The sequence below is a fragment of the Typopeltis vanoorti genome, chromosome 13, assembly GCF_054136105.1.
Source record: "Typopeltis vanoorti isolate ZY-2024b chromosome 13, IOZ_Tvanoo_1.0, whole genome shotgun sequence".
NCBI classification, from domain to species: domain Eukaryota; kingdom Metazoa; phylum Arthropoda; class Arachnida; order Uropygi; family Thelyphonidae; genus Typopeltis; species Typopeltis vanoorti.
This window is the reverse complement of record NC_143561.1, coordinates 100728527-100745648: the sequence shown is the minus strand read 5'-3', so window position 1 is coordinate 100745648 and position 17122 is coordinate 100728527. Positions and strand designations below refer to the sequence as shown.

The window sequence follows — 17122 nt, the reverse complement described above, 5'->3', positions numbered from 1 at the left end:
CGGCAATGTAAAAATTATTTAAATTAAGGGGTTATTTAATCCCACATTATTTCCAAGCCAAATAAGAAACTCTAAGATAGAAATCATCAGAGTTTCATGCCGAATATAGCAAACTATAAAAGTTTGGCGAGTCCAAGTGTAAGCAAATACTGGGTGATGCAATACTGGGCAACTCGTAGTAAAGGTGGATAATGTAAATAATTTTTACATCGCCGAAGCGAAGCCTTTTGGCTCTTTGTTTCATTACTTTAATAATTACGTATATTTTGGCAATGTAACACTGCCATCTTCAGGGATCACAAAACGATATGTGCATGCAAGCACTCACACTAAGCAAATGTGGCTAAAGAAAGGTAACTGAAGTCGGTTCTAGAGTCCTAAAAGGTGTGCCCTAATGGGCTAATTTGGGTGGTCTTGGCTGTTGAGTCAACTATCTTAGAATATATACTTCCTGAATTTGGGGCAGTCTCATGCCCAAATTTATTGATGTTTGGGAAGTTTTTCAGAGCTGAGGCTGATTTGAGGAATAATCTTTCTTACTTGTAATAAAGTAAGAAATGCAGTGTAATAAAGTGGCCTTCTTCCAGCGTATTCTGTGGTGGGTGTCCAATGCATGGTCAGCAAGTTCTGAGTGGCTGTAGTGGTGGAACTGGATGTAGTCCTTGTGTTTGGGTATCCTGATATTGGCTGTCCTGCTTTGGTCATAGTAGGACAGTTTGCAACTTCAAGGGACCTGGTATACTCCAGGTAGGTCTAGAGGAAATGGCTGGTCTTTGGTGGAGTGAATAAGAGATGCTAATTTCTTATGTGGTTTGTAACTAGTTGTGAGGATTTTTTTTTTTTAAGGACTTTTTGTTAGTTTTTCAGATATATTCCTGGATATATAGAATGGTGATAGATTTAGAGTAATCTCTGCTATGAAGGGAGAAGGGGGGGGGGGTTAACTGGTTCTAATATTTTTTGGATTTTGGGGGGATTGCAGCCATTGGTTAAGAAGGTTTAGGGTATTGTTATCTGAACTGATTAATTCTGCCCTGTTATATAGGGTTTTTATAATCCCATATTGTTGGGATGGGAGGTATGACTGCTGGTGAATGTATCTACCTGTATGCGTTCTGTAAACAGAGAAAGCCAGGGATCCATCAGGCTGGCATGTAATCAGTGTCTAGGAGAGGGAGACTGTTGTTTTCTTTTTCCAAGAGAAAATGGATCCTGGGTTGTTGACTGATTAAGTGTGTTGAGAAATTGTGGAGTGTACCCAGGTCATGCAGCCAAATGGCAAACACATCATCCACATAGCACAGACTTATAGTAGGTTTATGTGGCGCAGAGTTTAAGGCTTTTTCTTCAAAGGTCTCCATAAAGAAGTTGGTCAGGGGTAGAGAGTGGAGAACCCGTGGCTGTCCCCTCTAGTATCTGTTTGTACAATTTTCCTCCCAATATCTCATCCCTATTTCTGTTCACCATAAACTCCAGGTTATTTTGTTTTTGGCAAGAATGTGAGGGTCCACAAGGTCTGTTTTCAGGAGGGAGGATAAACAAGGTGACAGTAATTGATGCTTTGGATATGAGAGGTAGTCATGGCTGTGGGAACAAATGATTTTCTTGGAAAGAAGGAGAAAGTCAGAATGGTTATCCAGAGGTTATTGAGGAAAGTGAAAGGTAATAGCATGGTCAGAAAGGTTGTCAGTGTGTTGCCAAGGTATGGCAATGACAAGAAATAGAGCAAGAATCATGAATGGTATGTTGGTAAAGCTGAGTGAGGCAAAGGTACACATTTTTAATACATGGGATGTATTTGAAGGAAGAATGGATTTGGCATGAGCAACTTGGAGAGAAAGACTGTTGCAAACAAGTAATGAGTGAACAGAGGAGTAATGGTCACTGTTATCAACAGTGGAGCAGATGAGACTGAAGCGTTTGAATGGAGAGAGAGTAGTAGCATGAGAGATGAGAGTGAGAAAGAGGAATACAAGATGGACAGGGAAAGAGGTGGAGTTAGGGTGGATAGAAAGAAATAGCATAAGGAGAGGAATGCTGGAAGCAAAAGGAAATGTGTACATGGGATTGGGTCCCTGAGATGGTTGATCTGTGGCACAAGCAGGTAGATTTTTCATCCTGTAAACTCAAGCAAATTGACTGTAGAAACCACACTATTTAAGACAATAACATTGTTAGGGACCACTAGATTGTGAGACTTGGATGCCACTTATAATTAGTTGAGTCTGAGGAGATATATCGGATTAGTAGAGATAAAGCTGATTAGGCATAGGCAGGAACTGGTTATACACCCAAAAGTGAACTGCTGTTTTTATTTCAAAAATCCGTTATAAAAGAGGCTAACTTTTCACTGACTGAGTTTGTTCACCTGAAATTGATGGAATAAGTGAAAGATGGTTGGATAAGGATTACGTTTCTCATGGGAATAAAAATGGAGGGGGTACGATGTTTTCCCATGAGAATATGAAGGACAAGAATGGAGGAGAGTCATTAATGACACCTGGGGAATGCCATTTGTACAAGGTAGAGATATTAAAAAAGGGAATGAATGCCAATGGTTTTGAGGCAGTATGGTGTGAGGTGGAAGTTGACAGGATGGGTGGTAAAGAAATGTATAGGCAACTTGGGTCAGTGAAGTGATCATTATGGGTGCTTTTAATTATGGTACTATAGATTAAATTGAAGAAATAATATCTGGGAATAAGGAAAATGAATCTGAGTTCTTGAAGGATAATTATCTTAGCATGTTACAGAGAGGCTTAGATCCGATCACATCATCAGAGTATGTGATGTTAATGTTGATGATGTTGATTTCCCTCAAGTCGGCAAAAGTGATCACAAAGAGATCACCTGGATGGGGGATGGCCATATGAAGACTTCTGTGAGGAAAGGATATATGTGGAACTACAGAGCTAGTTATTATGAAAAGCTTAGGGAACAGCTTTGATGTATGCATGTAATAGGAAGTTAAGTGGAAAGTTGATAAATGCTGTTTGGGCGCTGATCAAGAGTTATTTAACAGCACATATGTGGGAAGGTATTCCAAATGTCAAAAGGCTGAATAAGATGTGTGTCAAATAAATAAATGAAAGGAATAAGAATGAAATCTGGAAAAAGAAAGTGCTGTAGGGCAGCGCAAGATGAATAATGGTAATAATCATTTGAAAGAAGAGTACAAGGAACAGGCCAGGAAGGCAACTGACTAATTTGATAAGGACAGCAAAAGTGCAATATGAGAAAAAAAATTAGCAAATCAGATAATCAATTAAAAAATTGATTATTTAATGAGGAATTCATCATTATAACAAAATGAGAAGCTCGAGTATGAGGAAATGCAAGAGGATAAACTGCTAGAAAGTAGGTAAGCAAGAGGTATGCATGTGAGGAAATAAGTACTTGATGCAACAACAGGACAATGATATAACACTAACTGCCATTAACTTTCTTAAGCCAGAAAGTTAATGGCAGCCTTGGCATACCTGTTTAATAGGGGTTTGCAACAGAATCCCAAAGGAATGAAAAGAGAGTAAAACTGTTTCACTTCATAAAGATAGTGATAAGGCTCAGGTTGAAAATTATAGACCAACGTGTATATCTGGAGTTGTAATTAAAGTTGGTGGGAGTCAGGATAGAAAATTTAGTTGATAACAGCAATATGCTCTGTAATGGTAAGCATGAGTGTTAAAGGGAGGTCACGTTTTATCAATTTATTTATCTACTACAAGGTGACAAATGAGATGCATATACAATGATATACTTAGATTTTGCAAGAGATTTTGATAGACTGCTACAAGTTGCTTAAACTGAAATGGGTAGGATTGGATACCAGATTAGTTGGGTATCAGAAAGTTGTGTATTGGGAGGGGATGGGGGGGGGGTTGTGGTCATAAAAGAGGAAAGTCACTAGTGGTATAATGCAGGAATCTGTTTTTAGACTGTTATATAACTTGTATATTAATGACATTAAACAGGTTTAACTGGAGATATGCACTTGTCTGCAGATGATCCTGGGTACACAGTCTGATATTACTTCCCTCAAACATCCCTTATTATCTGTAATCTACTAAAATGCTTACCCTGAAGTTTCTTATGCAAAGCTAAGCTATCTTCTATGTTTATTGTAATCACTAACTCTGTAATTCAACATATATCCTCCTTAACTGAAAATTCCACCTTAAGCTACATACACTGTCAAGACTGTATGATCACTATGTGGCAAAGTGGCTATCCTGGTTAAGAACAAATCCTCTGATGCTATCACCTGATTTATCACTCCTAAACCCCTAATCCACCTCCTCTACCACATGATGTTTCAGATAATTATTCTTTTACTGCATAACTAGCTAGATAAATTTCATTTATCTAGCTACTTTGACACCTCCTCCCCCTTCAGTACACGCACTATGAGATATGACATTTGACTGCATGCACATTAATAGAAGAGCACGTGTAGAGTCTACACCATTACATTTAGCTGTAGCAATGGTGTTGAAGTTGGAAGAAAAGATGTTTATTGTTGAGCATTATTTTCATTGATACAAAGTTGGTAGAGCAAATGGTCCAAGCCTACAACATGTTTGTGAACTGTTTGTTCATCAATTCTGTAACTGTGCTCTAAGCAACATGTCATCATTGATTTAATCGAGAGGTTCTGCTGTAATGAAAAGGGCATTCGGGGAGACTACAAATTGTAAACACAAATGAGAATTGCTGGCATGTGTACTGGAGCCAGTGTTACAGTCTCCGAAGCAGTCAACACCGAACAGCAGTAAAACTTGGGATAGCGAGGCAGTCACTACTAAGACTCCTAAAAGAAGGAGTGGTCATTCAGGTGGTTCAGTGGTTAACAGCAATGGATTATGCTGCACAACAGGATACTGTGCACATATGCTAGCCAATGTCTATGAATATCTATCCTTCCTCCATAATGTCTGGTTTTTGGATGAAGTGCATTTCCATCAAACAAACCTACAAGTTTCTCAAGACCTAAATTTGTCCAAGAGAAACCTTTTTGCAGCGAGAAGGTCACCACATGGTGTGCAGTTTCAGGCTATGGTATAATTGGGCTCTACTTCATTGAAGAAGATGGTCCAACAGTGATCTTAAATAGAGAATATGCTGGTTATTCCATTCATTCAGGATTTGCACAGGATGTCATGCAAAAAATCTATTTTGAGCACACAATCTACCATCATTAATGCTTTATTCAACTAAGATTCCACTAATAGTTGTGGATATACATATTAGGTGTAAACATAATTTCTTTGTTAATAAACCCATTTACTCCATAACATATATCATTGTAGTTATTCAGTACAGTTTTCTCTTTTGCAACCATACTGTAGTTACCCTGCATTCAGTGAGTTAGCTTGCTGATATATATCCTTAGACTCAAAGTAGCAACGAACTATATACACATTTTGCCCCAATGGCCCTATTTCATACCAAGTATGCTTTTGCCCATCCTGTTCTGCATGTTTGCCCTAAAAATACAATACCCTTGACAGTCTATTCCTATAACCACATCATCCTCTGTTGATCAATCAGGTTTCATTAATGCCAATAATTTTTAGAACCAACCACTGCTAGAACTTCTCACCCTTATTCCTGATGTTTCTAGCATTAGTATACATAAATAGCTCCTTGAGCCCACAACAATCCTTTCATCTTGTAATGACTTCTGTTTTCATACTCGTGTTAGTATAATTGGGCATCACCAATTTTGTTGATGCCCAATACAATATTTTCTCTCCTTATTCCCCCCCCCCATGCCCTTCACCTTGCTATTTTTTTTTCTCTTCCCTCTCTCTCACCTCTTATTTCTTTCTCTTCTCTGCTATACCACTCATCAGATGATTCTCCACTCGAGTTTATGCTTTGTTCAGTGAATGACTGCTGCTTAAATGTGTCATCTCCTTCATACAACCATGTATCATTTTCCAGATCTTTTATGCTATCATTTGTAGTTTGGTTACTTTGGCTGATTCTTGTTTTTACCTACACTTTGTCCAACACATTTTTGCACCCATTACATGAAGTTCCAATCTGAAATATGGAAATATGAAGGTATAAAAGTTTTATAGTGACTATATTGAGTAATTTGGAAGGCATGATCAGACAGGTGAATTTCCAGTTAACTGAGCAGAGTGCTCATTGTACCAATTAAAAAAAACAAAACTGAATGAAACAGAATATAAGTGCCTGAAAGTGCCATTGTCTAAAAAAAGATAAAGCAAATGTTGAAGGAAAAACTGGAGAACAAGATGGCTTCATTACTAACAGGAATTGTTAAGACCAGATCTTCACCTGAGGCTGCATAGCTCAGTCGTTGTGGCATTTATAACCAACAGCACTAGGTCTCCCAAAGAAAGACTTAAGCTAGATTTTAGTAGCTGACTAGAGAACATTTTCTAAGCCTTTCTTTGCCTGGTTCCCTGAGCTAGTCGATATCAGGCATTAAGAAACATAAACACATTAACACAAGAATATTTTAATATTTACCGAATATTTCAGTCTGAAATTAACAGACTATCGTCAGTGGCTTGAGAGGAACAGTTTTTACAAGGTGGAATACAAACAATTGATCATTAAAAAGTAGAACGAGCCGTGTGATGTTACATTGCTAAGCCCTAAAGAGAGGTAAATTTCATCAGTATGTTTCATGAATAAATTATAGGTATTAATTCACAATTTAATATAAAATCTTAATTTATAAATTCAATTAAAGATAACATTAGATTAATGTAGGAATTAGAAGGTGTCAATTAAAAAAAAAAAGAAAAAAGTGTGTTATCCAGATTAAACTTTCCCATATTTTTGACAAGGATAGGCAACCATTTCAATTCAGGTTAGGGTGTTGAAGTAAGGCCTCAACACTCTCTTTGAATAGACATTCGAATTTATAGTGACATCTGTGTAGAAGGCGAGTCCTGGACCAGAGAATGTTGTTGCTTGTCTCTATCCTGTGCTGCACTAATCCAGACTTATTGGATTTGTTGTGAAGAATTTATGATTGATGTTCTTGTATTCTTTTTTCTATAGGGCATCCGGTTTGTCCAAAGTACGACAGATTGCAGTTACAAGGAACTTGATATACGCCAGGCGGCAACATAGTTGAGCGTTTATCTTTAGAAAATGGGAAATATGTGGATATTTTGTTAATAGGGATATAAGTGGCTGTTAAATCATATTTCTTCAGAATTCTTGAAATTAGTTCTGAGATTGCGGAAATCTGATAAGGTGCAGCACGGGATAGAAACAAGCCACAAAATTCTCTGGTCCAGGACTCGCCTTCTACAGAGATGTCGCTATAAATTTGAACGCCTATTCAAATAGAGTGCTGAGGCCTTACTTCAATGCCATAACTTGAATTGAAATGATTGCCTATCCTTGTCAAAAATATGGGAAAGTTTAATCCGAATTTGAATTGAATTTATAAATTAAGATTTTATATGAAATTGATACCTATAATTTATTCATCACTCTGATGAAATTTACCTCTCTTTAGTGCTTAGCAATGTAACATTATGTGGCTCGTTCTACTTTTGAATGATCAATTGTTTGTATTCCACTTTGTAAAAACTGTTCTTATCAACCCACTGACGATAAGCTGTTAATTTCAGACTGAAATATTTAGCAATTATTAAAATATTTTTGTGTTAACATGTTTATATTTCTTAATTTAATGTCAAGTATCTCTCAAGAATAGATCTCGGGCATTGGCAAGTGGTTTTTCCTCCCAGAAATACAGGTTTTTCATCCTGTAAACTCAAGAAAATCGACCGTAGAACCCACACTATTTAAGACAATAATATATTGTGTTAGGAACCATGATATGGTAACACTTATGAGTCATCTCCTCATTGGATGCCAACAATTATAATTGGTGATAGTCATGGGCTAGCTGTCTCTGAGTGGCTATTAATGGCAACTGAATCCCCCCCCCCACCCTTGGTCTCCAAAAGTTAGAGCTAAAACAGATTTGCATACTTCCTATAAGAGAATAAAAGGTGTTAGCTGATTCTGAAATCTTCAGTTTATAACAAATAGTCAAGAAATCTTGGAAGTAGAATGATTTCTAAGCTTTGCTGATCTTGAAGAAGCACATAAAAGGTGACAAAGGAAAAACAGCTTAAAACATTGAATCTGTATAATGTAAATGGAATGTAATACAGGAAAAAAAACAAAACAAAAAACGTTTACACTTTGAAAATCAACAGTTAGAACCGAAGGATATACATATATAAGATGGTTTGATGTTAAACCAGGTATAAGGCAGGGTTGTACACTGTTTCCACTGTTATTTATAATCGACATGGACCATATCAGAAACTGGTATTAAACCTGATATTCAAATAGGAAGTTGAAGCTTAGTTCTCAGTTCTTACTCTATGCAGATACTGTTATCTTAATAAACAAATCTGCTGCAAGTCAATAAGAACATTTAGCTAAATTAAGTAATTGGGACAAAGGTATGAAAATCAACAATAAAAAAGACAAAATTTATGCCACTCATGATATTATACATACTAACCAGGTAGAAAGGCTTGTCAGCTTATGTTTAGTTTAATGGTTTTAATTCAGAATAATAACAAGAATATAATTAATATTTATTTACTTATTTGCTGATAATTGGTACTGTTACTAGAATCTTCAGAGCACAAAAAAGTTTGTAGCAGGAATTTTTTAAAATTGTAATGGATAACACAAGGAACTAAACTCCTAATTAGCACCATCCACTGTTGGATAAAGAGAGAGTTAACAAGTATTAATTTGATCTTAAGACTGTCCTCCAGATTTAAATTGATACAGCCATATTTGTTGAAGTTTGAGGAATGTTTTGAAATCAGTAGCAGCTTTAAAACATTCCACAAATCCCAACACGTATGACTGTATCAATTTACCAAAAACTCAACATCAAATTCCTGCCATGTACCCTCAAGGGGTGTACAGGATATGATAGTACTACATGAAAAATTTACATTTTTACTAACTTCCTATCTACAATTTTAGATATAATATTTCTATCTTCTAAGGCACTTTTTACCGTATCAATCCACCTATATCTCGGTCTTCCTCTGGGTAGTATTCCTGCCAACCTGGCAGAGAACATCTGTTTTGCTAATCTTTCCTCGCCCATTCTGTTTAAATGACCATACCACCTAAGATTAGCTCTGCTAATGCATTCCTGAATGCTGACAATGTCAAGTTCTTTCCTAATATCCTTATTTTTAATATATTGCCATTGATGCAATCTGCTCATGTCCCTAATCTTTTTCAGGACTCTCATATCTGTAGTCTTTCATTAAGTGTTTTATTTCTGATCCAGCTCTCAGATCCATAAGTTAAAATTGGTTTGAACACTCTTGTATACAGCTAATTTAGCATTCCAATTAATTTCTCTCTTATTCCATATGAATTTATTCAATCGACTTGATACCATACCAGCTTTGTTGGTTCTGTTGTCTATTTCCATATTTAATTTACCATCTTCACTAAAAATTGTGCTTAAGTAGCTGAAATGTTTTACTTGTTTTATAGGTTCTCCATTCACAATGCAGTTGATATTTTCAATGATTCTGCTTATTTTCATTGTCTTTGTCTTGTTATTGCTGACCTTCATACGATATCAATTACAACAGTTATTCAATTTAGTCAGGGAATCTTGCAGACTTATAGCGGATTTATTTATAAGTATAACATTGTCCGCATAAAGCAAAGAGCTGAGATTAACATCTTCAATTTTGATATCAGGTTTAATACCACTTTCCTTCATAATGTGATTTTTATATAGATTATGAATTACAGAGGGGATAATGTACATCCTTGTCTGACACCAGATTTAACATTAAACCATCTTCCTGTACATCTTTCAATTCTGACTGCTGACTTACAACTCAAATAAAGACTAAGTATTGCTTGATAATGCCCCATTGACAATATATAACTGTAGCATATTGAATAGTTCTCTCTTGACACCTTGTCATATGCCTTTTCCAGATCTACAAAACTTAAAATACAGATCTTTGTTATATTCCTATGCTTTCTCAACTCTTTGTCGTAAAGTGAAGATCTGATCCTGACAGCCTCTATTTGGCCAGAATCCAGCTTGTTCTCCACCAAGCTATTCTTCCACAATTCTTCACAACCGTTTCTCAATTATACTTGCATAAATCTTAACAGGAACACTCAGTAGGGAAATACCTCCGTAATATTCACATTCAGTTTTATTTCCCTCTTTATACATGAGTACTATGAGAGCTCTACTCCAATCATCAGGAATTTGTCCCTCTGTCCAGGCCTTCTGAACTATGTAGTGCAGCCGCTGTAAGACTTTTATATGTACATACTTAAGCATTTCTGATCGAATATCATCTACTCCAGCTGCCTTGCCACATTTCAGCTTTTGATGGCTTTTTCTACTTCAAGTATGGATATGTATTCCTGATTGCAAGCTTGTTGAGTGTTTTTTACCACTGTGCTGACACTGCTTGTTTCATTTAGCAATTTTTTGAAGTAATTACTCCATACTTCAAGAATATCTTTTTCTCCAGTTTTCATGTCACCTTTATCATCTCTAATTCCTTTTACAGCTCTCTTTCCTTCATTTCTGAGCTTCTTCAACAACCTCCAGAATATCTTACCACCTTCTTGATATTTATTTTCTATGTTCTTACCAAAGTCTTCCATGACTTTTGTTTAGCTAGTTTTATATAGTGTTTAGTACATTTGTCTCTGTATTCTCCAAGAGCACAAGCTGACTTATTTGCCAGGAACTTTTGATATGCTTTCTTCTTTTCCTTCACTGCCTCTCTTTAACTTCCTGTGTCCAACATGGAGTTCTGATTTTTCTATCCTTGCAGACAACCTCACCACATGCCTCTCTGGCTGAATCAATCAGGGTTTTCTTCAAGGCTTGCCACTGAATCTCCAAGGTTTGGTTCCTGTTCTCAAACTCTTTCATTTTTTCTTCAATAATCTTTGTGTATTTTCGTCTACAGCTCCCATCTGATAGCTGCTCAAATTTTCTTTGCTTTAAACCTTTCTTACATGTTTTTCTTTTCAATATGAAATTCAATTTTATCCTGCTCAACAGTAAATAGTGATAACTTCCAATTTCAAATCCTCTGTACACGCTGGTATCCTGCACCAGGGAGAAAACATCACTATCGACAATAACATATTCAATGAGACTTTTCTTATTCCTTGCCACTTCTCTCCATGTGAATTTGTGCACATTTTTATGTTGGAACTTGGTGTTAATAATAACCAGTCCATGTCTTGAGCAGATATCCAACAGGTATTTGCCATTATTATTAGCTTTGCTCTTTTCTCCAAATTTTCCCAAAATATTTTTGTATGTCTGACAATCATTTCCTACTCTGCTATTTAGATCCCCAACAAGAACCAACTTTTCCTTTTTCATTTTGTCAGTTGCTTTCTCTAAAGCATCAAAAAATTACTACGCTTCTACCTTAGTAGAACCTTCTATGGGACCATAGGCACAAATAACTCTCACTGTCCAGTTCTCCATTCTTATATCTGCCCATATCACTCTACCCGAGACTGCCTGCCATTCAAGAAGATTAGCCTTGTATTTTATGTTGAATACTGGCTACTCCTTTTCCTTGATTGTCATTGCCTGAATATAACATTTTGTATTTATTGCTCAGAAAGATCTCACCAGTTTTTGTCTTTTTTTGTTTCAATCACCCCTATTATGTCAATCTGGTACTTGCCTCATTCCTTTACTAGCTCCATTTCTTTGCCATTCAGGCTTTTTATATTGATAGTACAGATCTTTAACTCTGGTGATGTTGAGTTGGGGTGTGTTTCCAGATTTGTTATAGTAGCTGACTTTTCACTGTTCACCCTGGTTCCCTGGCAAAAACAGGGGGCCTTGTTGAACCGGGTGATGCCCCAGCCGGCATGAAATTTTGTCATGTTGTACCATTATTTTGTATTTTGGTTTAAGCCAATAAGAATAAAATTTGGTTGGCTAAATCCCAAATTGCCAGCCCATCGTCGTTTGTTTAGTATCCAGGTTGATACCTAACAGGGTGCACCACGAGAAGGTGAGGATTGGACATTAGGTCAGAAGCCCTGGTTGGTTCTCTGCATTCCTTTAAAGGCTATGTGGAGGTCTCCTCTCAGTTATACAGCTTTGATCCTTAAGAACACCCCAAAAACTGTCCATTACAATTTTAAATTGTTCCCACTATTAACTAATGAATGTTGTTTGCATATTGTGTTTTTGTGCTATGAAAAGGTTGAGCATAACACTAACAAAATATCAGCAAATAAGTAAATAAATATCAATTATTGTGTTGTGAATTAAAACTGTTAAATAAACTTAATGTTGACTAATGTTGAACCCACATATATGAATACAAACATGAAAAGCAGAAAAATGAAAAACATCAACTGCATTCTCAGTGTGAACTTACAGAACAATGTAATTCATTTAGGCACAATTTTAGTGAAGATGATGGTAAATTAAATATGATTTTATTTTTTAAATCTATCAACCACACATGCAAAGTTACAAACCCTGAAGCACAAAAGTGGGAGCACGCTCTCTCTCTCTGTGTGTGTGTGTGTGTGTGTGTGTGTGTGTGTGTGTGTGTGTGTGTGTGTGTGTGTGTGTCTGTGTGGATAATGACTAGGGAGAAAGAAATAATCTGTTGAGTGTTTCTTGAATAGCCAGAAGTCACAGTCCTTTGAGAAAATGGAAAGGCTGTTACAAAGAGTGGATGATGATAAGTAGGTTCAATAAAGTTAAAACTGAGCTATGTATAATTGTGACTAGCATGATGCTTGTGTTTTTACACATTCATTGCAGCAGTAATCATGAAAATGCTTATAGAAAAGATATAATGCACAAACAAGCTGATATAGTGAAAATTCAGTTGAATAAATTTATATGGAACAAGAGACAAATCAGCAACAACACCAGCAGAACACTACCAACACAACTAGCAGAATATGGCAATCTTTAAAGTACAGGCAGCCTTAGGTTTACGCCTCAGTTCCGTTCCTGAAAAAACGGGCGTAAACCGAATCGGCGTGAAACAAACCCAATTTTAATGGGAGGTATTAAGTTATGTTCTGTGCAGTCAAAAAATATCCACATGAAGTATGTGTAACATTATTATAGATGAAAGATTAGCAAAATAAGTATCTGAAACAACAGGAGGAGGAAAAAGATTCAAAGTAAGACTTTAGAAGACTGAAATGGAAGACCTGATAAACAATAGATCAATTTGGAAGAAAGTCATTGATAAGCTAATAATGAACTATTGTGTTTTAGATGAACCTAGTATCTAATGTGTATCACTAGATATTATGAAAGAAAGCATATCAAGATAGTTAAAGAAAAAAAAAATTCAGCTTACCATATGCAGCTCGCATCAAGAACTCCAACTTCATACTCTGCCTATACCAAAGCATATAGAAATCAACATATAGAAATCAGTCATCAGCATATTGAAATTTGACTTCATAAAGACCAACAGTAGAAATCTTGCCTCCTGTCTAAATGGAAGCTGAGACTTCTGGTCCCTTGCTAAAGACAAAGGATGAAACTTCTGCTCACCTGCACTTCCCCAACTTCTCTCTTATCCTGATGGCACCGCTGTTACTTCGCCCAAAGATAAAGCCAACCTCTTGGCATCACTCTTTTCCTCGCACTCTTGCATAGATGACCAAGGGAAATCACTGCATGCAGCGGTGATTACCCTTCTACCATACAGGAATTCAAGCACCATATGCTCATGTAGTTTTTTGATGAAATTACATCAGGAAACTACTAAATAACTTGGATACTAAAGAGTCATTTGGTCCTGACAGCATCTCTCTAGTTGTTCTGAAACATTCCGCTCCAGAGCTAACACCCCATCCTGCATCGTCTCTATAATTTATATTAGACATACCTGCTAATTATCCCAATGCATGGAAGCAATCTCATATCCATCCTATTCCAAAAAAAAAAAAAAAAAAAGGGAGACAGAATTCTGTACATGTCAAACTACCGACCAATTGAATTCACCTTCGTCCTCTCCAAAATAATGGAGAAATCATCAATAGCCAACTCCTTCACTACTTAAGGATCCAACAATTAATCAGCAACCACAGGATGGATTCCACCATTTAAGATCCACAGCTGACTTTGAAGATTACATCACCTACCACTGGACACATGCCATGAAAGGGCTTAGAGAAACTTGGGATGTCACCCTTGACATTTCTAAAGCTTTTGACTGCATGTGGCATCAAGGCCTGCTAAACAAATTGTCAATCCTGCGACCCTCTGTAATTGGGTAGCCAGCTTTCTCTGCGAGTCATGGTAGATGGCTCACTTTCTTTGAGCTTCACCACCAATGCTGGAGTGCCTCAAAGCTCTCTCCAATCACCTGTCTTTCTCATGTTCATAAATGACCTACTCATAATCATTACTAATCCTATCCATAGCTTTGCAGATGGTAGTACTCTCCACTCATATTCATTTGACAAACCTGGCAGTACTCTGACATCCCAGGCTACAAGATCATCTACAACTAGTGCCTCCAACTAGTCTCTCCTCACATAAACAAATCAAATCACATAAACAGCCTCCTCAGCATCCAAAAAACTAGGCATTCTCTTTGGTTCAAGTGGCTATTTTACACCCAACCAACTCTTAACTATATACAAATCCTAATTTGCCCATGTTCAGAATATTACTTAGATCACAGGTACTTTCATGACACTGCTCCAATGAACTGGCAACTGTTATTCCTCCACTTTGTGTTACACCTGTTAATACAAAAGCAGCAGCTGCCCAGCATCCATTTACTATACAACTGCAAACACACTGAACCTGTCTCTCCTCTTCCTCTTTTATTCCATCCACCTCTGTCTTCTTGAACAGCCTTCCTCATATCCCATATAACTACAACCTGTAGCTACAACTCTACTACACCCTACACGACACTGATGTACTTATAGGTCTCTCGACCCATTGTGCATGGGATCAACAACAACAACCACAAAAAAATCTGGTATTCCCCTTGTAAGCATGCATCAGAAAATGATGACACCATCAAAGAGTAATATTAATATTTTGTTTCTCTAATCTAGAGGTTTTTATTATGAACAGTCCTTTCCTTCCACCTGTTCGAAGCATGTTAAAATTTTTTGCGCCATTTTTTAAAAACAAAAACAAAAAAAACATCAATTCCCATGTTAATTAATTTTCACTAATTACATTTTAATAGAAACATTTAAAAATTGCTAAAAAAAAGTTCTGTCAAATGAAAATAAAAAATTACCTGAAGATACTGAGTTACTAGTGACCTGTACTGCTTCTCTGATAAGCCATCCCGTGTAATAGATAAGAGACAAAGCAATCTCAAGGACATTAGTGAAGACAACTAAAACAAATGGACATTTAACATTAAAATTACTGAAAAATTAATTAAATTATGAGCTGCAGGTGTATCCTAATAATTGTTCAACATAAACTGTTAATAATTTCAAAGGAAATTAAATCATGATTACTAAACATTATAATTTTAATATACTTCCACTACCCTTTTCTTTCCTTCAACTTTTCTAATTTGTCAACGAAAATTGTAGAAAGTTTTTTTTTCACTTGGCTATGAAGTAAATTATATTTGCCAAGAAATTTTATCTTTGTTTTATCCTTTATCCAAGTGTATATGACTGCTGCATTAATTCCACTTTAGTATCTTCCTGGGAGACTGGCTCCCATACTGATGAGACCTCAGTAAAGATCGAAAGTGGTCTGGTAGTGACTCGTCTATAATGCACACCATTTATCCAAAAGGAAGTGTGCTTTGCATTATGGTATACTAACACAATTGATGTGAATACATAACCTCTATATACAACTAGCTTCCTTATGAAAATATTTTACATGCAAGTTTTGTTTACAAACTTGGGTTAGGGATTAAAGAAGAATAAAATTTCTTGGCAAGTATACTTCAGTACTGAGATATACACTAATGACAAGTCAAGTCTTGTTTTCTTTGAAAAGCAAGGGAAATAAACAGGAATGTCAGTATTTATATAACAAAGCCCTCTTGAATTAACAGTGCAAGAACTGATAAGAGACATACTAGAAAATTATGTCTCCTAGTATAAAAGTGGTGGTGGAGAGAGGGGCAATATTTGTGAATTCTGTCCTTGATGAACAAATATTTTTCAATATGCTTCATCGTCATATTTCACTAGGCATCCACAGATGCCGTATGGTCACTCCGATGCTCGATGATGTGCCACATCAAGCTTCACCATGTAGTCCGTCCATCTCACTGATGGTTTACCCCTTCCTCTTTTTTCGGGAACTTTACCTTCTATTACTGTTCTAAGAAGTCCTATTTCCATCCTTTCAATATGTCCAAAATATTTCAACTTTCTTCTGTCAATATCCTTAAGGAGCTTTAAAGTTCTACAGATTCTTTTTTCTAACACCCATTCATTTGTACACCTTTCAGTATATGATATCCTCAACAGCCTTCTGTAACACCACATCTTAAAAGCAGCTATTCTTTTCTTCTCTGACTTCTTTAGATTCCAAGTCTCACATCTATAAGTCGTTAGGAAAACAACTGCATCAAAAATCCTTAACTTTGTTCCCATGAAGATAGATAGATCCATTATAACCCCATATTGTTGTGAGGGGGGGGGGTTGCAGGTGAATGTATCTGCATGCATGGGTGGGTTTTCTGTAAACAGAGAAAACCAAGGATCCATCAGGCTGGCGAGTGATTAGGGTGTCTAGGAAAGGGAGACTGTTGTTTTCCTCTTTTTCTAAGGTGAACTGGATTCTAGGATGTTGGTTGTTTAAGTGTGTGTTAAGAAGGAGAGGCATGTATCTAAACCTAAAACTCAGCCCCACAAAAACCCACTGTTTGGCTTCGCTACGTTGAACGTGTTCGCTATTTGGCCACATGGCTCAGATACACTCCACTCCTTCTTAACACTGAGCCAAAAACATACAACACATTTATAAAATGACTAAGACATACTTGAAAATTATGAAGGATGAAAAAAAAAAAAAAAAAAAAAATATATATATATATATCACCATCATCAAATTCCTGCCATGTACCCTCAAGGG

At 36.5% G+C, this 17122-nt stretch overlaps 1 protein-coding gene across 2 annotated transcripts in view; it reads right to left on the bottom strand.

Moving 5' to 3' along the window:
• The window catches only part of LOC150100412 (vacuolar protein sorting-associated protein 33B-like), a 257234-nt gene that overhangs the window by 126156 nt on the left and 113956 nt on the right, over window positions 1–17122 (bottom strand). For both annotated transcript variants that reach the window (XM_090402344.1, XM_090402342.1), the window contains exon 14: window positions 15309–15410. In XM_090402344.1, coding sequence (XP_090258470.1) covers window positions 15309–15410 — 102 coding nt within the window. The remainder of the gene's footprint in view (window positions 1–15308; window positions 15411–17122) is intronic.